This window comes from Phoxinus phoxinus (assembly GCF_949152265.1).
Source record: "Phoxinus phoxinus genome assembly, chromosome: 4".
NCBI classification, from domain to species: Eukaryota; Metazoa; Chordata; class Actinopteri; order Cypriniformes; family Leuciscidae; genus Phoxinus; species Phoxinus phoxinus.
Genome location: NC_136879.1, coordinates 17,651,533 through 17,676,974, shown reverse-complemented (window position 1 = coordinate 17,676,974; position 25,442 = coordinate 17,651,533). Strand labels below are relative to the sequence as shown.

Sequence of the window (25,442 nt, the reverse complement as noted above, 5' to 3'; positions counted from 1 at the left end):
AGAAGCATTGAAAGTAAAGCACGGGTGTGTGTGGGTCTTGGCAGAGCAGTGCAGTCTGGGCATTTCCACGCCTGTCCTCATCACACACCCCCGTAAAAGGCTGGCGTGTGACTAAGCGTCTCTGGACACCTGCTGTCCACACAGCACAGGACACAACTGTCTCGCCGACTGCTTCAATGTCTTCTCTGTCCACTCGACGCTGGTAATTACGGCCCGTCTCGGCTTTATACGGCTCCTGGTGCCCACAACAGACGTGATTCATCAACCAGGCCCTCGAAAGCCAACTTTGTGTCTCATGTCCAGTGCATCATTTTAAAAACATTACCAACCTACAAATTGTATACGCTAGAAAAAGACCACTAGACTGTATTAATATCCTCTGTTGATGTTTGACACTCATAATGAAAACACTTCATGTTGGTAGGCATGGTGCAACTTCAGAATGATCCGTTTTATAATATAAGCCATGAGAGGTTGTGCATCACAAAGATTAATGTCTAAAACCTCCTTAATTGTGGTAAAAAAAATCATTGTGATGAATGATCTGAACGGTCCATTGTTTATTGTCAGTAGTGTAGCAATGTTTGAAGCACAACTCCGAGCTTTCTGTTGGTGCACGCGACAAATTCACGTAAAAACTTGAACCTGTTGCGAAACCTGCGTGGGTAAATGTTTCACCCTTATGCAAAATTCCCAATTGTGTGGATTCCTTTTGAAGTGACTGGATTTCGCCCGTATCTTAACCTGCGTTGTTTGTAGCGACTACCGGTAATTATAATTAATGTAATATGTAGTCGATGTGCATTTTACAACTTTCTGTAAATTTGCTATTTAATAACGACTTTAAACGGGTCTCATCCAATCAAATTTTAGAGTCTACTGCTGTCATAGGGGCTATTTGCACGACACCAAACTTTTTATGCGTTTTGGCCGTTCGTTTACACGACAACGGCGTTTTGGGTTTGCTTTTTAAAAACTGGTTTCGAAATGCAAGTTTTTGAAAACGGTCTGCGTGTAAACAACAAAAACGCGAATCTCTGAAGACGTTGACGTCATGCACATGCGTATTACGTGTTCAGTCTATAGTGTTGCATCGCCATCTAGTGGCCTGGCAGCAGAATATAGCGTTTTTTATTAGTTTTCGCGGATCCGTGTGAATGGGGATTGTTTTCATAATGGTGTCGTCTCTACGTGTATTCAACGGAAAAACCTTCTCTGTTTTAAGCATATCGTTGTAATGTAAACGTATCCATAATCTCTACAAGCGTGTGAACATAAAGGATTCTGGGTACACAAGCTTGAGTTCATATCTGCTGCATCCTGAAGTGTGCCAGAACTCAATTCATAATGCAACACCTGGCGACGTGCTGTTGTGGTTCAATTGCACTGTACAATAGATGGTCTTTTCTTTCCATATTTGTGTCCGTTTTCACTCCTATTCATTTGTTTTTTAAATCCATCTATTCAACAGCGTCACAAAGCAGCTACAAATTAGGTTGAAATGTGAAATCTCTCACTTCATGTGTTTTCAAGCTGTCCTCTTACACCTATTGCTTCTCTTTGTTGATGTGTTATATCTGTGCCGCAGGCTGTTTCAGTTCACACAGCTGAAGGGAAGTAGCTGTGTATCCTTCTCTCATGTTTTGCTGTTTTCTCCCTCTTAGGGTCCCTTGGCCAACCTCCCTGGCATGGACAGCACATCCTTAAAAACAGCAATGGTGAGGCCTGTTTCTCTTTCTTTACTAAAGCGCCCCATTATGCTATTTGAAAGTTTTCTCATTTTGTTTTGGAGGTCTCCTACATTAGGTTTAAATGCATCCAAGGTCAAAAGCACTTTGCCGATTTTCAACCCACTTTGTATTGTTACAGTGTCGGAAATGTATATAAATGAACAATGTTTACTCGTTTTTCCATGTTACCTGGACTGAGAAATTCACGTTTATTTATCAGCAAAACTCCACCTGATGACCCAAAACACGCTCTAGGCTTTCGTGGAAACTACAGATTATACTTCCACACTTTTCTTTCCCCCGTTCAGATTTTACAGATCACATTTTTATGTAAAGCAGTTTTTTTTTCACGCCATGAAAATAGAGTATTTTTAATTTGTCAGCAAATTTAAAAGCACTTGTAAAGTGATGGTCATATTCCCTATGTTCACTGTAAAGCTGAAAACTGTAAAACGTCACCTATTTTGTGTTGGGGTTAAGTAACATGATAACTTGGCCCTCCTCCCGCTTCGGATTTAAGAGATTATGGTTAACAATTAATCGGATAATTGATTGTTTAATTTAAATGGGAATTTATGTAATTTGACATCCTTAGACTTAAACGGTTCAGTGAAGGATTCAGTCTCTCTAAACCCCTCCTTTCTCAGAGCTTACTCATTACATTAACATTAATTCATTTAGCAGATGCTTTTATCCAAAGCAACTTTGGATACTCTTCTCTGATTGGTCAAATGACCCAGTCTGTTGTGATTGGTCGACGATACAGCCTGTTTTAGAAACCAAGTGCCCTTCTTTACCATATCTGAGTTTCATATCTGATCTTCCTCAGCACTTGTGCACACAGTGATATTTTACCGTATCAATTCGGGCTCGAGTCCTCATCCTTTTGATTGAAAAGTGGATTTGCTTTCACAGTGCAGAAAACAGCGTCTTCCCAACATGTCTACAGCACAAAGCAAACTCTTCCAGGCCTCAGCTACAACTAGTGTTTGAGGGTCAAAGTAGACGTTGTTCACAGGCAGCCAATGAAGATGCAAAGTTCGAGTAAGAATTAGGACTGAAATTACTAACGACTCGGTTTAGGCGGTTCAGAATCAATTCTTTTTCCTTTTTTTGGGAGACAATTACTTTTATCTTTGATACTTTTTCAGATAGTATCTCTTCATGTAGTGTGTAAGTTCTACTCTCGTACAGGACTAGCTTACAATTGGGAGGTCAGGTAGATTCATGTTTTCTGACGTACTTTGTGAACTGTCTGTTTTTCTCACACAACCTGCAGAATAGTAAATTACATAGTGTTTTCAAAGCTTTTCTGGCTATCAATCTTTTTTTCAGACCCTTTTGCCACTTTTTTAGGTAAAATCACAAGTCACATATATTTTTAGATGATATCACAGACATCCTTTGTTAATAATTGTAAATCAACAACTCAAATCCAGTCTGAATAGTGCGACCTAATGGTTTTAAAGGTGTGGTCACATTTGCAAAATTCAGCAACATTTAAATCTAGGGTAGGTAATGTTTTTCTTTTCTTTCCATTCCTGTTTTGTCTAACAACGTGTTATTTGTTTTACACACAGGTCCAGTTTGACCGTTATTTGTCCTCTCCTGATACACTTGTGATGCCGCAGCTCAACTTCCTGCTCAGTGCTGCTATCAAGTATGAGTCAGCTCGCATTTATCACACACGTTTCGTCTATAATACAGCCATTTGCAGATAACAAAGCATTACATTTCAAAACATTACTATTGTTACAATTTCTAGTTCAAGTTTAGCTATTCTTATTACTCAACCACATCTGACCTAAACAAATAAGGTTTTGGCCCATAAAATGTATGTGGCCGTCAAGGCATTAGTGACGCGGCCGTGAGCATGACCGGTTTCTGGTGCGTTTGTCGTGTTTCTTGGTGCTTTTAGCATCAGCGCATCAGTGCGATGTTGCTATTTGAGCGGTAGAGAGGCGCACACATTGAGTCACATTGTTACTGGGAAATGTAACAGGCTTGAGGAGCACTCACTGTCCCTCAGGTTAATGTTCTCTATTAATGGAGATGGACTCGTGCACGGGCTTGGCACAGCTAATTAGCTCCTGGTCCATTTCTCTCTCTCTCTCCCACACATAAACACGCCGCACGTGACTCAACTCTGCATGAAATACAAAGACGAGCTAAATGGGGATGGATCCATACGCACACACACAGATTTTGTTCTGTTCACTTCAAAGGGATAAGTTCAACCAAATCTGAAAATGTTGCCGTTATTTAATCAGCCTCGTGTCTGTTCAAACCTTAATGACTTTCTTTTCTTTCTTCATGAGGGGGAAGTTTTTGCTGAAAATCTTGACATCCACCCGAGCTTTCTTGTCTGATTCATATAGCAATTGTTATTTTGGGTCGGATCTTTTTTAGTCAATTGCTTTATCCGATTCACAAAACGGTTCTGAAAGATTTGTTCACATACTGTATCTATCCATCCATCCACTGTCTCTATCATCCATATATCCATCTATCTTAAAGCTAGATTATAAAGCAAGCTAGAGCATAGGAAAAATGCAGATACATTTATTTTTTGTTTAAGTGTGTGGGTCATATTTTTGGTTGAACTGTTCCTTGTAGGCCAATCATTAATCTGACATCTGATATTTATATATAAGATGAAGGTTTACATGTAGATAAATTGCCCAATTACCTTTAAAACTGCTGTAGTGTCTGTACTGGTAGAGGTGCATCTGTAGAGGGCAGTGTTAGTCCTGAACTGAACCCAGATCAGTGCCTTGTGTAGCTCTACTGTCTTTGCTCACTCGACCAGCAATATTCTGGCCAGTTTATGTAGTTCTCAATTAAGGCCGATTCCTGTGTGATGTGTTTCCAGGAAGCTAGATCAACAGAAGTACCCTCAAAACCAAAACAGTACCAAGTTATGGCTACCAGTGTTCCTAGAGTCATTTATCTATGGTGTTGTTTTGATTCACTTGGTTTGTTCAGTGACACAATGTTAAATGTGGTTGTCAGATTAACCTTGACTGGTTTATTTACCGATCATATATTGTAAATAGATTTTAATTGTTACTAATTGTATTATTTTGGGAACACTTTACATTGTAGTGTCTGTCTAACATGATTCATGAAAGTTAGTCAATATGTCTGTCTGTCTATGTCTCCTCTATCTTTTTCTATTTATCTATCTATCTTATATTTATCTATCTATCTATCTATCTATCTATCTATCTATCTATCTATCTATCTGTCTGTCTGTCTGTCTGTCTGTCTGTCTGTCTGTCTGTCTCTATTGTTTCTTTGAACGCTTCACATTGTAGGAGAAAGTGCATCTCTGTCTCAACCTCACCTGTCAAACAGTGATCACATGTTCTGTTTTCTTTTGGTTGCCATGATTTTTTGTGTCTTCCTGTTTCAATTGCCAGTTTGTGATCACTGAGCCTGTACCTGGTCAGGGTCTGTCTCTGCTTTCTATCTCTGAATGTAGAGAGATATTCTGCTAATTTATAATCTTCATTTTTAGGGTCTCTATCTAGCATCTCTCTCTCTCTGTCTGTCTGTCTATCTATCTATCTATCTATCTATCCATCTATCTATCTATCTATCTATCTATCTATCTATCTATCTATCTATCTATCTATCTATCTATCTATCTATCCCTCTATCTAGCATCTCTCTCTCTCTCTGTCTAGCGTATGTTTGGCTATCTATCTATCTATCTATCTGTCTATCTATCTATCTATCTATCTATCTATCTATCTATCTATCCCTCTATCTAGCATCTCTCTCTCTCTCTCTCTGTCTAGCGTATGTTTGGCTGTCTATCTGTCTATCTATCCCTCCCTCTATCTATCTAGCATCTCTCTCTGTTTGGCTATCTATCTATCTATCTATCTATCTATCTATCTAGCATCTCTCTCTCTGTCTAGCGTATGTTTGGCTGTCTATCGATCTATCTATCTATCTATCTGTCTATCTATCTATCTGTCTCTATCTATCTATCTATCTATCTATCCCTCTATCTAGCATCTCTCTCTCTCTCTCTCTGTCTAGCGTATGTCTATCTGTCTATCTATCTATCTATCCCTCCCTCTATCTATCTAGCATCTCTCTCTGTTTGGCTATCTATCTATCTATCTATCTAGCATCTCTCTCTCTCTGTCTAGCGTATGTTTGGCTGTCTATCTATCTATCTATCTATCTATCTATCTATCTATCCCTCTATCTAGCATCTCTCTCTCTCTGTCTAGCGTATGTTTGGCTGTCTATCTATCTATCATCTCTCTCTCTGTCTAGCGTATGTTTGGCTGTCTATCTGTCTATCTATCTATCTATCCCTCCCTCTATCTATCTAGCATCTCTCTCTGTTTGGCTATCTATCTATCTATCTATCTATCTATCTATCTAGCATCTCTCTCTCTCTGTCTAGCGTATGTTTGGCTGTCTATCTATCTATCTATCTATCTATCTATCTATCTATCTATCTATCTATCTATCTATCTATCCCTCTATCTAGCATCTCTCTCTCTCTGTCTAGCGTATGTTTGGCTGTCTATCTATCTATCATCTCTCTCTCTGTCTAGCGTATGTTTGGCTGTCTATCTGTCTGTCTATCATCTATCTATTTATCTTTCTATCTCTCCAATCTATTTAATTATTTTACACTTTACAGTCATTGTAGTGTCTATCTATCTGTCTAGCGTATGTTTGGCTGTCTATCTCATCTATTTATCTATTTATGTTTCTATCTCTCCTTTTTATTATTTTACAGTCATTGTAGTATCTATCTATCTATCTATCTATCTATCTATCCCTCTATCTATCTCTCTATCTAGCATCTCTCTCTCTGTCTAGCGTATGTTTGGCTGTCTATCTATCTATCTATCTATCTATCTATCTATCTATCTATCTATCTATCTATCTATCTATCTATCTCTCTCTCTGTCTAGCGTATGTTTGGCTGTCTATCTATCTATCTATCATCTCTCTATCTGTCTAGTGTATGTTTGGTTGTCTATCTGTCTGTCTATCATCTCTCTCTCTGTCTAGCGTATGTTTGGCTGTCTATCTGTCTGTCTATCGATCTATCTATCTATCTATCTATCTATCTATCTATCCCTCTATCTATCTATCCCTCTATCTAGCATCTCTCTCTCTCTGTCTAGCGTATGTTTGGCTGTCTATCTATCTATCTATCTATCTATCTATCCCTCTATCTAGCATCTCTCTCTCTCTGTCTAGCGTATGTTTGGCTGTCTATCTATCTATCTATCATCTCTCTATCTGTCTAGCGTATGTTTGGCTGTCTATCTGTCTGTCTATCTATCTATCTATCTATCTATCTATCTATCTATTATCTCTCTCTCTGTCTAGCTATTTTATTATTTTACACTTTACAGTCATTGTAGTGTCTATCTATCTGTCTAGCGTATGTTTGGCTGTCTATCTCATCTATTTATCTATTTATGTTTCTATCTCTCCTTTTTATTATTTTACAGTCATTGTAGTATCTATCTATCTATCTATCTATCTATCTATCTATCTGTTTAGCATCTCTCTCTCTGTCTAGCATATGTTTGGCTGTCTATCTGTCTGTCTGTCTGTCTCGTCTATCTCTCGGTCTATCTAGCGTCTATTTATCTTTCTATCTATCTATTTTATTATTTTACACTTTACATTGTAGTGTATGTCTGTCTGTCCCTCCCTCCTCTATCTAGCATCTATCTCCAGCGTATGTTTGTCTGTCTGTCTGTCTATCTAACTAGCTATCTATCTATCCCTTCTCTATCTAGCCCTCTATATATCTTGCGTATGTTTGGCTGTCTGTCTATCTACTATCTCTCCTTTATCTAGCGTATGTTTGGCTGTCTGTCTGTCTGTCTGTCTACTATCTATCTATCTATCTATCTATCTATGTCTGTCTAACTAGTTAAACTGTATAGAAAAAATTTAATCACATTAAATTTACTTTGTTAGTTCATATTTAATTACAATGCCAACGTGGTGACATGGGTACTGTGATATATAATGTAACCATTGTTTAATGTTGTTAACTTAAATTGAATGTGTAAATGTAGCATATAATAATCAGAATAATTCTCTCTCTCAGGGAGCAGATCTTCAAGCAGTCCACAGAGCTGGTGTTTCGTGCGTATGGAGAGGTGTATAAAGCGGTCACCAACCCTACAAATGCCTATAAAGACGCTGAGTCTGTCCTGCACAGATCTCCACAGCAGGTACAAACCCTGCTGTCCTGAAGTGAGCCACACACTACAAAATTGTAACAAGCACGGATGTGATGCTCAACACACTCCGTGTCCTGGGACTGGCCACAAGACCATGTTCATGTACTCGTCAGGTGATGGGTGGGGTTTCTCACTGCGGACTAATAATTATGTGAAACAAAGACACTCCAGTGACAGCGAACGCACAGAAACATATCGGTCTGGATTTCTCACGTTGCTTTGTGGACGCTGCTGCTTGCGAGAGGAGAGGACAGCTCACGCTGAGAAAAAAATATTATATTAATATCTTCTCCCCACGTCAATGGAGATCCCCACTAGCAGGCCTGAGGAAGCAAACTACAGACCATTCTGTTCACATCACATGTACAGTCATTGCATTACCTTCACATGGGCTTTTTCTTTCCCCGCCACAGAGGCCTGATGTGACTCAGCGTCGTCTGTAATCAGAAGCAGTCTTCTCTTTAAAACATATTTTTCCTAAACTCCAATAAAATACTCAAAAGTTCATGTGTTTCTCACATTTTTTTGGTCTCTATCTATATATCTGTATGTCTGTCTATCACCCATCTTCCTTCCGTCATCATCCATATCTGTCTGTCTGTCACCCATCTTCCATCTGTCTGTCTCTATCTTTTTGTCTATCCATCGATCTCTGTCCTGTCTTCTCTTTTAAATCATATTTGTTTCTAAACAACATTAAAATGCACTCAAGTTCACAGGCTTGTGTGTCCCACTGTTTTTCCTTTCTCAGCCTCTTCTGAAAGAGGTAGTTAAATGAAATTTTGCGGCCACCCAGTGGAGAACCCGACCAATGGGGAGAAAGTCGAAGGCATTCTCTCAGACAATGGTGCTTTCATGTGAGCGGCCCAATGGCCAGTCACGCCATCCTTTAATTGCCGACAAAACGCCTGCCAGTGCTCGTTCCCCAACTAAATTTAGCAAAACGCTGAAAAACAGCGGAGAAAATAAAAGCAGTATTACTCTGACTATTAATAGAAGTTTGTACGGAATGGCAGACGGAGTAGAATAGCCTCGCAGAAGCGCAGGGTGACAGATAAAGAGCGTTGGGGTGTGAGGAGACTACAGTGATCTCAGTGTGTGAGAGACGCTGGGGGCCACATGGCCTCTCATCTGGGGGAATATTTTGAGCGTGTCACATGGGCGCATTAAAGGGACTCTCCCCGCGGTGCCCGTAGCCCAGACGCCCCTCACATGCCTCGCATTCAGCTCCAGGCTTTCAGCTAGTGAAAAGTGAAGTACAAGTGTGACACTGTGGTGTGGTTTACTGTGAAATGGGTTATGAATATAGACTACTATTTTTAACCCAGATCACATCTGTGGGAGGCACGGAAACCCATTTTGGTTATCACACAGCATCTAAACCTGCTGCACTCCAGCTGAAAACGCTTGTGCGCAGCCCAGTGTCAGTCTGAGTAGAGCTTTTGCTTTCTCCACATTCAGTGGCTGCAAGACGTGTTCAAACACTGAAGTGCATTTCAGTTAACTCAAGTTAAAGTATCAATACTGTGTCAACGCAACAATAAAAAAAAACATGCAGTACTTGTGAAAATAGAAAAATGTTTCACATTTAATTATGAAAAGGTGAATAATTTTCTTTGCAGTTGAGAGTCTAATTAGTAACACTTTAAATGAAGGTTACATTTTTGTAACTTAGCTACACTAGTTAACATGAAGTTGTATTTAATAAATGTAATTGAATTACATTGTTGGTTGCTACACATGACTACTTTGACAATATTTTCACAATAAGGGGTTTTGTTAAAAAAAAAAAAAACTGAGAAACATTAACAAAAAAGTATGCCAAACTACTCAACTAGAATTAAATACTTTTAAAGGGGGTGATGAACTGAGAATTAAAATTTTCCTTGAGCTTTTGACATAAAAGGTCATCATACTATAAGAATATCCTGTAAGTTTCAGAACTGAAAACTTCCTTGTTAGTCCAATAAAAGCTTTTATTGACACCAGGCTCATCGAACGACAGGTTTTTCAAACCTGATCTGTGGGGATCTGTGACGTCAAAAGGTATCAAACACCGCCTCCGCAGAAGAAGATTGACGCCTGTTTAGCCCCGCCAACCGATTCACAAAACTCATAATATGCAAAACTGTTATCCAATCATAGCAGTGGGCGTTTACTTCCAAGTCTTCAATGCGGCACGCCCATAAAAAGCGAGCGTTTCAGGAGCTAGGCTCAAAACCAGGGTAGAAAATAGCCGATTACTTATTCATTTTGATGTTTTTGAATGTAAAACAAGCGAACGTCATAAGTTGACTCAGACAACAAAATACGTTTTTTTAAAAAGCCAGTTCATGACCCCTTTAATAAGTTTTTTTTCTTTATAATGATATCAGACAGTTTTACCACCCTGACTTTATACTCCTCCGATAAATATCAAACTGAATTTTTATTCCAAAATGAAAAACACGCTCGTCATAGAAGATGTGAATTCAAGTCAATGTAGGAATTACATTAAAGTTTTATGAATTAATAAATCTGGATTAGAAACACTTATATAGTTTATTATTTAAATGTTACTAGGACACATCATTTTATTTTATTTTTATCTGAAATTGAACATTATCACCAAAAGTTACATTTGGGCAGCTCCAAAATATATGAAAATGATTAACGTCCATATAACAAGAAAAACGCAACTTTTATACCCAAAATCTTTCCATCTTCTTGAAGAAGTGCACGTGTGTTGTATTGTACACTCCGCATACTGTGTATCATCAGATCCAGATCTTTATCTTGCTCTTTCTTACATTTACATTATATATAGTGTGTGAGAGAGTTTTATTGGTTCTCCATCAGAACATGGTACAGTTATTATTGTTAGGTTAAATCTTTGTTTAAATCCACATTTGTACATTGAATGAATGTGGCATAAAGTGGTAATTCACTGCTGGCAATATGGGTTTTTAATAAAACATTTTAATTGGTGTGCATAAAACAAGGCTCTTTTTACCTTTACTAAAGGTATAGAAAACCTTCAACACCAATTACAATCTGCAGTTTCCACAAAGGTCCTGGAGCTGACAAACAACCAGGGATAGTTTGGGTGCAGGTAACATGGAAAGAATACACATGTGTTAGGGGGACTTAAAGAAACTATGTAGTTAGCATATTGAGTCTATCCCTGCAGGCCGCACAGTCCCACCACAACTTTTGCTCTTAAGTGTCACACCATGAGACGTGATCTAAGCGGGTCGATGCTGAGGTGTTGCACTCTGTGATGACATCATGGCTGTGGATCGAGATCTAGACTACCAACCCGTCCAAACCCACAATCAACACAGACCAACATAGTCCAGCTAACGAAAGTTGAGCTCCTTGTATTATAAGCAGGCGGGTTTTGTTACTTAAAATAAGGTATAATTGTATGGGTATTATCTAAGGGCTTTCTTAACATTAGTGGTTTGTTGCAACTGGCTGCGAGTCCCCATGGACTTTACTTTTGGTAGATAATATAGAACAATGTTATTTTAATATCATTGATATACTATTATAGTGTTTGTTCATATTTTGAATTAGATTTTATTTTTAGATTTTCTGTTTCCATCTTAATTTCAATTAAAGTTTTAGTAGTTTTGTTGTTTTTGTCCGTTTTAGTAGTTATATTTAGTCTTTCTATATATGTTTATTTTATCTACTTGTTTGAGTACTTTAGTACAACTTTAATTTAAATTAAAAAACATATTTTATTTCAGCTAGTTGCAAAGGCAACATTTCTCATTTTAATTTAGTTAGTTTTATCAGTTAATTATATATTTTGTTTTACTTTAAACTTAAAAAACAAACATTTTAAATGTTTCCTTGGCCAATTTTTTTTTAAACAGACATGTACCCTTTAAACTTTTTGATTTCAGTTAGCATAACACACTTCTGCCAATCTCATGTTAATATTGAGTACTTAGAGTAGTATTGCATCCTTCTGATCAAACTAAAGACTCTTCAGAGATATGATTTATAAAAGACCGATAGAGCTTCTTTCCGAAAACAGCCGAGCTCCTGGATTATTGAGGAGAGGTGTGCTCTATCTTTTATTAGCGATCGGGTGTGCGATGTTCGCCTGGCGGGTGAAAAAATCTCATAGACTTAACATTGCAACGAACTTTGGCGAGTCATAGCTCTGAGCGAGGATTTCATAGAAACATGGGTTACCACATTTGAAGAGGCTTGCAGGCTCTGTAAGAACATACCTCACAATGGGGTGTAAGTTGTACCCCTGGGGTGTAGACCTGCCCAAAGTTGCCCCATAGATATACTAAAAAGACACGCCAAATTCTTTGCGATGTTAAGTCTATGGGATTTTTTGCCCAATTTTTCACCCACCAGGCGAACATCGTATGCCCGATTACTTATAAAAGATAGAGCACACCTCTCCTCAATAATCCGCATGATTTGACACCATTCATGGGTCTATGACAAACAGGCCTAATGCAGGAAACTATTGCGAAACAAAATAGAAAAATGTAAACCGTTGTGAGCCTAAAATGTGACATTAGCCTGTTTTTCACCGATAAAGAGTGGTTTTACCTTGTCAATGACCTTTCCATTTGATTCCTGGTGTCAGAATTATATGGAAAAAGTGGGTTTATTTGTCTTTGTATGTTGTGTGGTTCAGGAGATATGAAAATCTGTATTTTTCACCACTAGCGCTGACATCACTTCAAAATGGCCGCCAAACGAACCCCATGGACATTAGTTGACCTCGGCAACATCAATAATTCTTAACTAGACACCATTAGGGTACCAAAAAACAGGTTACAAAAAACTGCCAAGCGGTTTGGCTAAACCAAAATGGACACTTATTGTGTTCAGCTAAACAAATGTATTTAAACACACACAACACATAATTGCATTATCCCTGGAAAACATTTAATTCACTATGCGTTTGTATTGTTTACATTATATGCACTCGTGCGGCGATTTCCAACCCAATTCAATTGATTTATAAAGCACAATCAAACACAACTACTGTTGACCAATGTGCTGTAAAGAGTAAAAAATAAACAAAACAAAGACATTTGATGAAGTTTTACTCACCGCCTGCGGTTCCGACTCATGATCTCGGGGATCTTTCATCGTTTGGACATCTTTCAGTTTCAGACGATCTGCAAATCCAGCGTCGAACTGGGCCTCGTTTATAAAACATTCGTCACAGAAATGCAGAGAACAACAAAAAAAACACACTTGCACAACTCCGTTGCTGCCCTGGAAAAACAAACTGCATCCACTGTTCCCTTAACGCTGGGTTCTTTGGGAAGCTGAACAAGGTTATGTTTCCTTCAAAACCAAAAACACACTTCTTTGCTGACATTGTTGATTTTGTAGTCTAAAAACAAAACGTCAAATCTTTCTCGAGCAATGAACGAAGCACATTGTACGAACCCTGAAGGAGTGTATTTGGCACAGAAATACTCCGTCATGCGCTGTTAAAGAGTTGGATTCTAAACATGGCCAAAGTTTCAAAAAATGAGTAGGAAATAAGTCAGATAGCATTAGACATTCCCTTTAAATTGAAGTACTAAAATTACAGTAATTAAAATAAGAATAATTTTTTTTAATGACTAAAACATGAATAAAAAAATATATTTTCAACTTCAAATATGAAAATTATAAACTCAAAATACAAATAAACACTATAATTGCATATAAACTATAAATAATACCAAAAAAATATTGGTTATTTGTGGAGAAAATTGTAAGCAAAGAACTTGAATTCCTTTTTTTTATGTCTCGGCTTTCAAATTATGGCAGTTTTATTACCAAATTCAAACGATAAACACTTTGCATAATAATTGTTTTTGTTAACATAATATCAGTAAAACTATTCAGCAAATTATGGAGGGTCTCATATTGTCTGCAGGGTCTGGATTTGGTCTAGGTTCTGGGGGGGGGTCAAGTACTGGTCTAGTCTGTGATGGTCTGGTATTGGTTTGGGGACTTAGAGGGTCTTGTCTGGATCTGGACCGGAGAGTCTGCGGTTGGTCTTGTGTTAAGGCCCGTTCACGCCAAGAACGATAACTACAATAAGGTTCTGTCTATTATAAGCGTGCACTGCTGGATTATGATTGGCTTTCAATGTTTTAATCGTTACCATTCTTCTGTGTTGTTAGTGTTATAGTTGTGCTGTGAACTTTCCTATTCCCATAGAATTATAATGATTGTCAAAATTATCGTTGTAGTAACCATCCCTTGGTGTGAACGGCCTTTAGTCCGAGTCTGGCTCTAATATTGGTCTATGTTTTGAAGAGTCTGGTCTCGACTCCAACTCAAGTACACAAATACCACCTTCGAACAGGACTCTTTTGATTGGCCGCCTGTTATCAGTTATTATTTTACACCTTTGCTCCAAGACCCCGCTAAAAGGTTCGTAAAAAGTATCTAACTGTGTTATAAACATTTATACCCGCTCATGTCAGAGAAAGTGTTCTGGGTTAATGAGTCTTACACCAGCTGGTGGTTTGGGTTTGTGCATGTATCAGTGTGCAATGAAGCACATGGCCGTGTTTAACTAGACTCACACACGCTCGTACCTTCCCATTAGCACGTGTTATATGGCGGCCGCACCGGTGTGCAACAGGTGTTGTGTTCCATGAGCAGGTGTAAGAGGAACCATTAGGGTTAACACTTCAGCGCACACAGCTGACATATCCATCTATTCATCCATCCATCCGTCCATTTCTCTGTCTGTTCCAACCAGAAATGCCCTGCGTTTGCCCTTTTGTCCTACTTTGCGTTCGAACTGCTTTCGGTATGCACTAAACTGTTGGCAGGAGATCAGTTTCACTTGCAACACTTTGCACTACCTCCCAATTCATCCTAGTATGCACTAAAAGTACTTTGTAGGCGTTAGGAGAGTACATACTTTTTTTTATATTACAGTAACTACATGTAACGTGACAAGGACACTAAAATAAAGTGTGCTTTTATTTTTATTTACTTTTATTTATTTTTTTTAAGTTTGAAAAAATCTAATTCTATCAATGTCTGAAAAAATTATTTCAAGTTATTATTACAGCCACCATTTAAATAATTACATATATGCAACAATTTAAAACAACCATTTAAACCTAATAATTATTAGTCATTACAACTTTTTCATTCAGTGCATGTAATTAAAATAGTTTAAAATGATATATCAGGTCAGATATTTGGGATGTGCTGAAACGTCATGAATGAGCGCCTTTAGCCACACGCCCTCCTGTTCGCTCTTTCCTCACATGAATAGAATGCAAATCAGGACGGTGCAGGAGAGTCGAGATTTGGGTCAAGCTGATTTTGGAAGTTCAATCCGATGTGATAAAGCTGTTCGATGGGAAGCAGTGGTTGAATCAATGAGCGTTGTTGGACTTTGTCCAGTGCTGCCACGAGCTCTGCATGATGTCAGACACATTCCTCTGCCTGAATCCTATTCCTATCTTGATCTTTTGCATATCTAACTCATTAAAGTGAAAGGCAGCCAGTCTAGCAGCGTGTCAATCATGCTGATCTGTTTTCCAAGGTGATATCAGAGTTTAGTTCAATCTCCAGCAATAGATTTATGCATTACTCCTTGTTCGCCCTCTTTTTTTTTTTTTTGCTTTTTCTAAAGTGCCCGAGACAATTTTCTGCAGGAATTCACCATCGCAGCCAAATTCCTCGACTGCTATTGTCTGGTTAATCTTTGCACCTGTCTCCTCCCCTTTACATTCATCAAATCAGAATGAGTGTTGTGTAATATGCACGCTTGTTACTGCCTGTTTCAGTTAATGAGGAAAGTTAGGATTATTCACTAAATGTTTTGACTATATGAACTTGAAATTGTTGACATATTACATTAACATTTTCATTATTGTCATTGATCTACCTTCTTAAGTAAAATAGGAGGTTCACTATAGCAAATTATGCAGGTTTACTAAAATTTTGTGATGGAAAATGAGTTAGGGTTTTGTGTTTAGTTTTGGTATAGGGATTTGTGTTTTATTTAGGGTTTTGTGTTTTATTTAGGGATTTGTGTTTTGGTTTAGGGTTTTGGTATTGGGATTTGTGTTTTATTTAGGGTTTTGTGTTTTATTTAGGGTTTTGGTTTAGGGTTTTGTTTTGGTTTAGGGTTTTGGTATAGGGATTTGTGTTTTGGTTTATGGTTTTGGTATAGGGATTTGTGTTTTGGTTTAGGGTTTTGGTATAGGGATTTGTGTTTTATTTAGGGTTTTGTGTTTTGGTTTAGGGTTTTGGTATAGGGATTTGTGTTTTGGTATAGGGATTTGTGTTTTATTTAGGGTTTTGTGTTTTGGTTTAGGGTTTTGGTATAGGGATTTGTGTTTTGGTATAGGGATTTGGGTTTTATTTAGGGTTTTGTGTTTTGGTTTAGGTATAGGGATTTGGGTTTTATTTAGGGTTTTGTTTTGGTTTAGGGTTTTGTGTTTTGTTTTGTGTTAGGGTTTTGTGTTTTGGTATAGGGATTTGTGTTTTATTTAGGGTTTTGTGTTTTGGTTTAGGGTTTTGGTATAGGGATTTGTGTTTTATTTAGGGTTTTGTGTTTTGGTTTAGGGTTTTGGTATAGGGATTTGGGTTTTATTTAGGGTTTTGTGTTTTGGTTTAGGGTTTTGGTATAGGGATTTGTGTTTTATTTAGGGTTTTGTGTTTTGGTTAAGGGTTTTGGTATAGGGATTTGGGTTTTATTTAGGGTTTTGTGTTTTGGTTTAGGTATAGGGATTTGGGTTTTATTTAGGGTTTTGTTTTGGTTTAGGGTTTTGTTTTGTGTTAGGGTTTTGTGTTTTGGTTTAGGGTTCTTGTTTGGTTTAGTCTTTGTTTTGGTTTAGAGTTTTGTGTTTAGTTTTGGTTTAGGGATTTGTGTTTTATTTAGGGTTGTGGGTTTTGGTTTTGTGTTTTGTTTTGGTTTAGGGTTTTGTGTTTTGTTTTGTTTTATTTTGTGTTAGGGTTTTGTGTTTGGTTTTTGTTTTGGTATAGGGTTTTGTGTTTTGTTTTGTTTTATTTTGTGTTAGGGTTTTGTGTTTGGTTTTTGTTTTGGTATAGGGTTTTGTGTTTTTGTTTTTGTTTAGCGTTTTGTGTTTAGTTTTGGTATAGGGTTTTGGTTTGGGGTTTTGTTTTGGTTCAGGGTTCTGTCTTATTTTGTGTTAGGGCTTTGTGGTTTGGTTTAGGTTTTATTTTTTGGTTCAGGGTTCTCCTTTGTTTTGTGTGGGAGGGTTTTGTGTTTTGGTTTGTGCTAGGGTTTTATTTTGGTTCAGGGTTTTGTGTTTTGGTTTGTGCTAGGGTTTTGTGTTGGGGTTTTATTTTGGTTCAGGCTTTTGTGTTAGGGTTTTGGTTTAACAAAGAAATGTGCAGAAATGTGATTTTCACAGACACAGTGATAAGGTGTGGGTGGTTGCCAGGATCTTGTGTGTGACCTATGTGGTTGCTAAGATGTTCTGATGAATGTTATCTGATTGCCACACTGATGCTAAAGGTGTTTTGATGGTTCTAGGTGGTCATTTACAAGTCATTGTCAAAACGATCCACTCCATGTCTATATCAAGTCAAGTCACCTTCATTTATATAGCGCTTTTAACAATAAAGATGGTTTCAAAGCAGCTATTCAGTGATAATAGGAAATGAAAGTAACAGCGATTGTTTCTAGAATAAAGTTATTGTCCAGCTAAAGTTAGTTTTGATTTATTCAATTAGTTGTTAACGTAGGGGCCGCTAACACGACACCGTCCTAACAGAAAACCCTTAATGTGATACGGCCGCTCATTTGCACAAAACAGTAACTGGTGGCTCGAGAACGCAAACCATGGAATAAGTTCCAAGGTACAAGCCTTGAAAAATGTATAATACAGAATTTTTTATCGCTTCCGCATAGCCACGTGAAGCGGAATTATCCTGACAACGTTTTATCTGCACAGAGGTAAAGGGAAGGAAAGGAGGCCTTCACAGGGTAGAGACTAGTTGACACTTCAGGACTGCATTGTCGTCGTGTCCAGGCTCAGGTCCCTCATCAGATCTGGATACGGCGGACTGCGGTAAACCTCGGGATAAACAGAGAGACTAATATTAGCATAGACGCCATCTTTCTTATGATGTACCAAGTACATCAGGATTTATGAGGAAGTGTTCCCGCCAGGGAAGTGTTCCCGGAAGTAGATCCTGGCTGATCTAAACTATGCAGCCTAACATTGAGTTATAGAAGTCTATAATATGTTATGTGTATGTTATGTGTATGCTAGGCCAAAGAGATGTGCTTTTGGTCTAGATTTGAACTGACAGAGTGTGTCTGCTCCCGGACAATGTTAGGAAGATTGTTCCAAAGTTTTGGAGATAAATAGGAAAAGGATCTACCGCCAGCAGTCGATTTTGATATTCTAGATATTATCAACTGGCCGGAATTTTGAGATTGCAGTAGACGTGAAGGACTATAATGCGTTAAGAGCTCGCTCAAGTACTGCGGAGCTAAACCATTTAGTGCTTTGTAAGTAATCAGCAATATTTAAAAATGTATACGATAATTAATAGGGAGCCAAATATCACATTCTGTCTGGACTGTTACCACAGTAGATATTAAAGTAGACCAGTAATGAATCAGCCCTGCTGTGCTCTTAAAGAACTTCTGTGTTTGACTTTAAAAATAAAGTGTTGCAGAACTTTTTTTACCCTTCATTATCATAGTGAATGGCATCTGTGTGAAAGAGAGCGAGAAAGAGATTATCTAACGTAACATGAAACACATGAGACACAGTGTCCCAGAGATTCGAGCGGGCAGCTCAGCCGAGCGCGAGGGGTCTCTTCTCTTCTTCATGTGGTTATTCATTGCCCTGTCAGAGAGCCAGACGCTCATGGTTGGACCATTTCTAAAGAGCTGTAAAAAACACTGCCCGGATTTCTGACACTGGGAGTGGAACTTTTTATAACACTCTCAAACTAATTTTTGTCAGTGCCACGTCAATATTATACTGCAGTTTTCAATCTCCCTTTAATTTGAGGACAAAAATAGATGCTCTAGTTTTGCATGGGGGAAAATACATTTTTGCACAGTTTGCACTTATAAATAGGTAAATGCATTAGAATCACAAATTAGATCTCTTTAATATCTCAATTGGATATCCTAGATGGCAATGAGATTATATGAAAAGCATTTTTCAGGGTTTTTAGGAGTCACAGTTGAGAGATGATACTTATGAGCAAAAATGAGTTCATCTGATATTTAAGATATGAAAGAGCAATAAAATGTTCCTCTCTGGTTGGAAATAAAGATTCTAAATTAGTTTTCTTTATTCTCAATTGTTTCTAGACAGCAATGAGATCTCCTGCTTTCTTCTGAGAAATTGTTGCTACCTGACTTGAGAAAATAGTAAAAAGGCTGTTGTCTTTCCTTTTGCTAAATAGGTAGGAAAACTTCCATAATGCACTGGGCATGTTGTCGTCCAAGGCCACTCCCACCAGTCTGCTATGGTATGTGAAGTATGTGAAGTTCGCGGCTCCATTGTTGCAGTCAACGTCCTTGAATAATATTTTCTGCACGCCGGTCTGTTATTGTAGGGACATCGACATTATATTGCCACGCCCCTAAGCATGACGCGGAACAAAACGAACTGTGATTGGTCACAAGAAGGTCTGTGAAAGAGTCCAGACCTTCTGCCGTCAGTCTTAAGGTCTGGCTATGCGAGACTACTTTCCGGTTGACTTTTGACGTGAATTTAAACGTGAATTTCTCGGATAACACGGAGGACAACAAACATTGTTCATTTACATATACTACCAACATTGTAACAATACAAAGCAAGTTGAAAATCGGCGAAGTTACACTTTAAACGTTTCTCATCAAATGATTTATGCTATGCACAATAATGAATAATAATGAATTAATAATATAATGTTGTGATGATTTCAGCCGACGTGATAATTGCAGCTTCAAGGCCCTGATATACTTTAAGCGAAATTCGAAGAACGAACTGGTGTGATGTCGTTTCAAACTAAATCAGGCCAAACCAAGTTCGTTTTGGGAGTTCGAAACAGCTTGCCAAAGCGAACTTTCCAGGAAAGTTAACTCTGGCTGGTAAACAGCGCTGAACTACCATTGGCCAGTGGTCGATGATGCAATAGGTGGGTTTGGCTCTAAAGTTAATTTATTTGGTTCAGTTCGTCGAGGTCAGGCGCGAGTATAAACATGAACATATTGGAGAGCGGCTTTATAGTAGAAATTGAAGTGTAATTCTAATTGAAAGCAACACTGACACTGTTTTTCATGTTTAATACTGTAAAGCTTGGTTTGAAGGAAACTTTTGTAGACCTATAAAGTGCCATATGAATTGCAGAGCGGGTGCAAACATATCCACATCAATATGATCAGATAATTCCTTAACTGCTGTTTTCTCACTGCTGTCATTTTTGTTTTTGAGGGGAAAGCATGCAGCACATGTTTATATATTATATAAATAAACCGCAAAGGTGTTTCCAACTTCTTTTTAACCCCTAAACGAAGAACAAAAAAGTACCTCGCTGTGAGTATCGCTGTCAGGCCTTCAGACGACGCCAACTTAGGATCTACATACAATCCGATATTATCCTTACACTGAATTAATATTCCTTATTTTGTAATCATTACGAGCACAAGTTATAGTTGCTGCGTAACATATTCGTTGTCTTCCTGATAGAATTTCATGATGTTAACTAACCACATAACGTATTATATTAAAGCTGTGTATTACTGCCATATGAACATTACTTTGACACACTCATTTAATAAGAGAATACTTCCTAAATTGTAACATTAAAACTTTTTCTGTAAAGCTATTTGAAATATGTATTAAACAAATAAACTTGAATTGATTTAACAGCTCTATACTTTTGAGGTCTGTCAACAGTTTGTCGTCTCGGTTGCACTTTTTATTTCTTTTAAATAAAAGAAACATCTGGTACAATGTTGATAAAATATAATGCGTAATCACACTGTTCTCCCTCTCAGTGCCCCAAAATCCTTTTACTGTACCAAACATGCCAGCGATGCTCTATTGTGCAAATATTTTCCTCTCAACACCAAAGACATGTGTTTGCTTAGCTAATGTGAACACTTTGTCCGGATTCCTGGAACCTTTACAAAACCGCTTACATAATTTCCAAATAGTGCCACTTCAGGCCCTGTTTCTGGCTCTGTCGTTGGTCATTGTTGTATTTTTTTTTTCTCGCTCTGTGATGCTGTTCTTGTTTTTGTTGTTGTTAAGTGGCAGGAAAGCGGTGACACAGTTGTAAATATTCAGTTTGGAGAGCGTAATCTCTGTTGGCCCGAGTCATGATAACATGGTGTACTACATCAGAGAGCTGATAGTAGAGTCGGGTGGAGTCGGGTTACTCATTCATGACTTTATGTCTGGCAGTGTTAAACATCATGTTGACAGTGACTTTCACCTTAACACTAATTGGTTTGTAGTTATTCATTGTGTAGTGTGATTAGTAGTGTAACTATATATATATATAATCCTATCGTGGGATATACTATCCTATAATATTTCAAGAAATAAAGAAATCTGCATTTTTGTTTATTTAAAAAAACTTTTAAAAATGCCTCTTTAAACTATATTGTAGTTTTTTTTTTTATAAAACAGAAAAAACTATATTTAAAAAAGTGTGGTTCTTTTTACTAAATGTTTATATTTAATTCAAATATACATTTTAAAAATCCTCTTCCGACGATAGTTATTTTTTTTTAGATTGTGTCTTTTTCATTTTTACATCTATTTTAAATATAAATTAATAAAAAAAAAATATAACTGTTTTTTTCCCCAATAAGATTAAAAACAATAAATATATTGTGGTTCTTTCTACAAAAGGGTTTTTAAAATTATTTAACTGCTTCTTTCATCTGTAGTTTTAGTTTTATTTTACTTTTTATTTTAAATAAAAGATTTGAAAAGACTGTTTAAAAGATACATTCCATTTTTTTATTATAAGAATTTTAAAATATGTTCCTTCAAAGAATAATTTAAAGGTACACTATGTAACTTTTGGCCCTCTAGCGGTTAAAAAACAAAACTGCATGTATTTTGCAGAAGAACATTGATTTGGTTGTGCTTCGGCTCTGTTTGACTGTGCGGATGAATATGTTTTTTTCTCATAACTAAAGGAAGAGAGAGAGATTACCCTACTGCTCATAAAACAAGAGATACAGTGCTTAGCATAAGTTAACACACCCATGCTAAAGTTGACTAAAAAGAGGAATAAAAAAAAAAACTTTTGGAAATTGATCTTAATGCCTTAATTAAAAAATGAGGAAAACTAACCTTTAATGACTCTAATTTTCTTTGTGAATGAATAATGTATCATAAATAAATGAATGTTCTTCCTTAAAATACAGGGTGCTTAAGTCAGAACACCCCCATGTTAAATTTCCATAGAGGCAGACAGATTTTTATTTTTAAAGGCCAGTTATTTCATGGATCCAGGATACTATGCATCCTGATAAAGTTCCCTTGGGCTTTGTAATTAAAATAGCCCCACATCACATATTTTAATTACAAAGGCCAAGGGAACTGTCACGGTCACGTTCTCTTTTTACCAGCAGAATCTCCTCTGTTCGGCGTTTGTTTTACGTTTGTAATAACAGGGGATTCCCCGGAGGTTGGAGATTTAGCTGCTCCATGTCAACCTTTCTCACTCATTGTGAAAACTAACCTCTGTCACTCACACACACCATATATGGGCCAAAGTAGCCGGAGCAACTTTTCTCTATTTACAGATATGACGAGACATACGAGCGAGTGACGAATGTATGCAATTTTCTGTGAAAACCATCCCGACATGTCTAAAATATAAAACTTATAATAGACTTACCATAGTGAATGAGGGTAAGACAACAACACATTTTCGAAGAAGGACTGATGACTCATTATTTATATGTTGTGAATTTTGAACAAAAAAAGTTGCGTATTGCACCTTTAAGAGACTGTTCCAGTCATGACAACAATAACTACCACCATCGAACAAAAACAGTAAAAGGCTCCATTCTTCCTGCTCTGTCTGAAAAACAGATCCAAGCTTTGTCACACAGGAGTCAACAGCGCGCTGGTGTAGATCTGTATCACGGGGTCATGACAGCAGGTACAGTGTTGTGCTGCGTCTTGTGGGTGTCAAGGTCAGCAAATAACCAGAGCAAAGATGACAAAACAGAAGGAAAGGGAAAATAGATCCATTTCCCAACTTAATACTGGACCATTTAGCAAGCAACCTGTTTCTTTGGTCATTAGCTTAGAAGAGCACTCAGTAGGGTGTTGACTAACTGGGTTTAAGGAAAGACCAGAAGGCTGGGGGTTAGAAGAGGAGGATGGGTAGAAACGCAACAGAAGCGCTGTCAGAGAGGCCTTTAACAGGGAGGCAATCGCCCTGGTTACTCAGTAACCCGGAGCAACAGTTGTCGCTCACCTCTCCCCTAATACCCTTCACCCTCAGGCCCACGTGAAGAAGAACTGCTCCGATCCGCCCAGCTCTCTCCCTCTCTCTCTCTCTCTCTCTCTCTCTCTCTCTCTCTCCTATCGGAAGCTGGAAACCAATGCCTAAAAAACTTTGATCAAAAAGAGACTTCCTCCTTGTGATCTTTGCAATTGTGTTTGGGGCTGGGTGTGGCGGATCGGAGCGTTTGTTTAAATGACAGCTTGTCAAATCAGCCAATTCTTCTTACGATTGTGTTGACATTCTGCGTTTCAATAGCAAAGCCATAATACAGTCAAATATGCACGGGTACCTCACCGCATGCACCATAATCCAGAGGCCCGAGAGGTTTGTGTGACTCACTGGAGGAGTGCCGTGGCTTTTGTGCGCTAGATGCATGTTGGGATTTTGTCACACACACACACACACACACACGTCCAGACTAGCACAGGGAGGTGCTGAACGGTTGGTGGCAAGAGGAACCAGACTGAACCAGTCAAAGTTCTGAGACTGCTTTCCACAGCCAGGGAGGGTGTGACTGAAGCCTGTTAGGAGGCCAAGGTTTTGACTAGCGCCTGGAATGGTACAAACACAAAGACTCTGGCTAGGGTCACTCTACTAGGATTGACTCAAGAATAAGAGCTCCTTCTTCTGTTGGACACCCCAAAACCTGCTGATTTACTTTTCCATAAATAGCCCTTATGACCCGTTTGAGAAGCTCTATGGTTAAAAAAAAAAACATTATTGACTATGTCAAAAATACATACATATTTGGAATGGTCATTTTAATGTTGATTTGATACAATAGAATATTTAAAATAATAATAATAATAATTGTATTACATGAGGTTCGTTGTACCTCAGTTTTAGTCAGGTCATGAGTGCAATTTGGATGCATTGTAATTTTATTATCATATATTTTTGTATAAGTATATATGTGGCTATTAAAAGAAAATTGAAAATTAAACGTATATAGATAACTATGTATATACATGTACATAAATATAATTAATATTTAAATATCTACATATTTTACTTTTTATATAATATTATTTTATATTAATTTTAATATAATATATTTGTGTATGTATATTACGCATAATAAAATAAATGAAATAAAATATTAGAAATAAAAAGCTAACATTGAGTATTTTTTTGTATTATATTTTAATAATAATAATAATAAATGATTATATAAAATGTGTAGTGTGTGTGTGTGTGTGTGTGTGTGTGTGTGTTAATAATAACATACAAAATAAAAAAATAATGCTATATAAAAAGATAGTGTGATATTAAATTTTTTTCTGTATATACCGGTATATATTTATGTTATATAATTGTTTATATTATAAAATGTGTGTGTGTGTGTGTGTGTGTGTGTGTGTAATAATAACATACAAAATAAATAAATAATGCTATATAAAAAGATAAAGTGTAATAGTCCATTTTTTTTCTGTATATACAGATATATATATAATTGTTTATATTATAAAAACCAAGATATGAACTGTAATTTTTTACTTTTAAAACTTGAACTGAACTGATTTTTTTGTGTGAACTTTTTTTTTTTACAGAAATGGGTCTGTGGAGATATCTGGGTTGTTAAATATGTTGTTTGCCATTACTCTTATTTAACCTTTTGAATTTTATAAACGTTGGAAACCATACGAAAACAACCAGTGACAGAATATGTAATTCAAGAACAGTATTTATACATTTGAAAATCTCAGATAAAGTTAGTGGTCTGGTGCCTTAAATCATGTAACAAAAGCAGATTATTCAATCTCAGGTTGGGCAAAACTTTTCCACACGTGTAACGGGGAAGTAGGACTTCGCCGAAACAAACTAAACTTTCAGCACTGACACGAGGGGTCAGAGCCAAGTGCTCATTAATTGTAATTGAAAAGTAAAACATGAACTCTCTCTCTAGCCTTTCTGCTGCCGCTGTAGCACTAATTGAATGTTTTTAAAATTTACCGAGCAAACGCGTTTCTCTTTCTCACGTCAAAGGAGGCAACATTTGAGAACTACACTACATGGC

The 25,442-nt window shown here is 37.3% G+C and overlaps 1 protein-coding gene and 1 long non-coding RNA gene across 2 annotated transcripts in view; one reads left to right on the top strand and one right to left on the bottom strand.

Moving 5' to 3' along the window:
* The window catches only part of cog6 (component of oligomeric golgi complex 6), a 53,068-nt gene extending 44,591 nt beyond the window's left edge, over nt 1–8,477 (top strand). The window contains exons 17-19 of the mRNA XM_079611320.1: nt 1,665–1,718; nt 3,311–3,390; nt 7,837–8,477. Of these exons, the coding sequence (XP_079467446.1) occupies nt 1,665–1,718; nt 3,311–3,390; nt 7,837–7,984 (282 nt within the window). The 3' untranslated portion in view covers nt 7,985–8,477. The remainder of the gene's footprint in view (nt 1–1,664; nt 1,719–3,310; nt 3,391–7,836) is intronic.
* Nucleotides 1–25,442, bottom strand: part of LOC306997815 — a 79,689-nt gene that overhangs the window by 13,057 nt on the left and 41,190 nt on the right. The window lies entirely within an intron of this gene.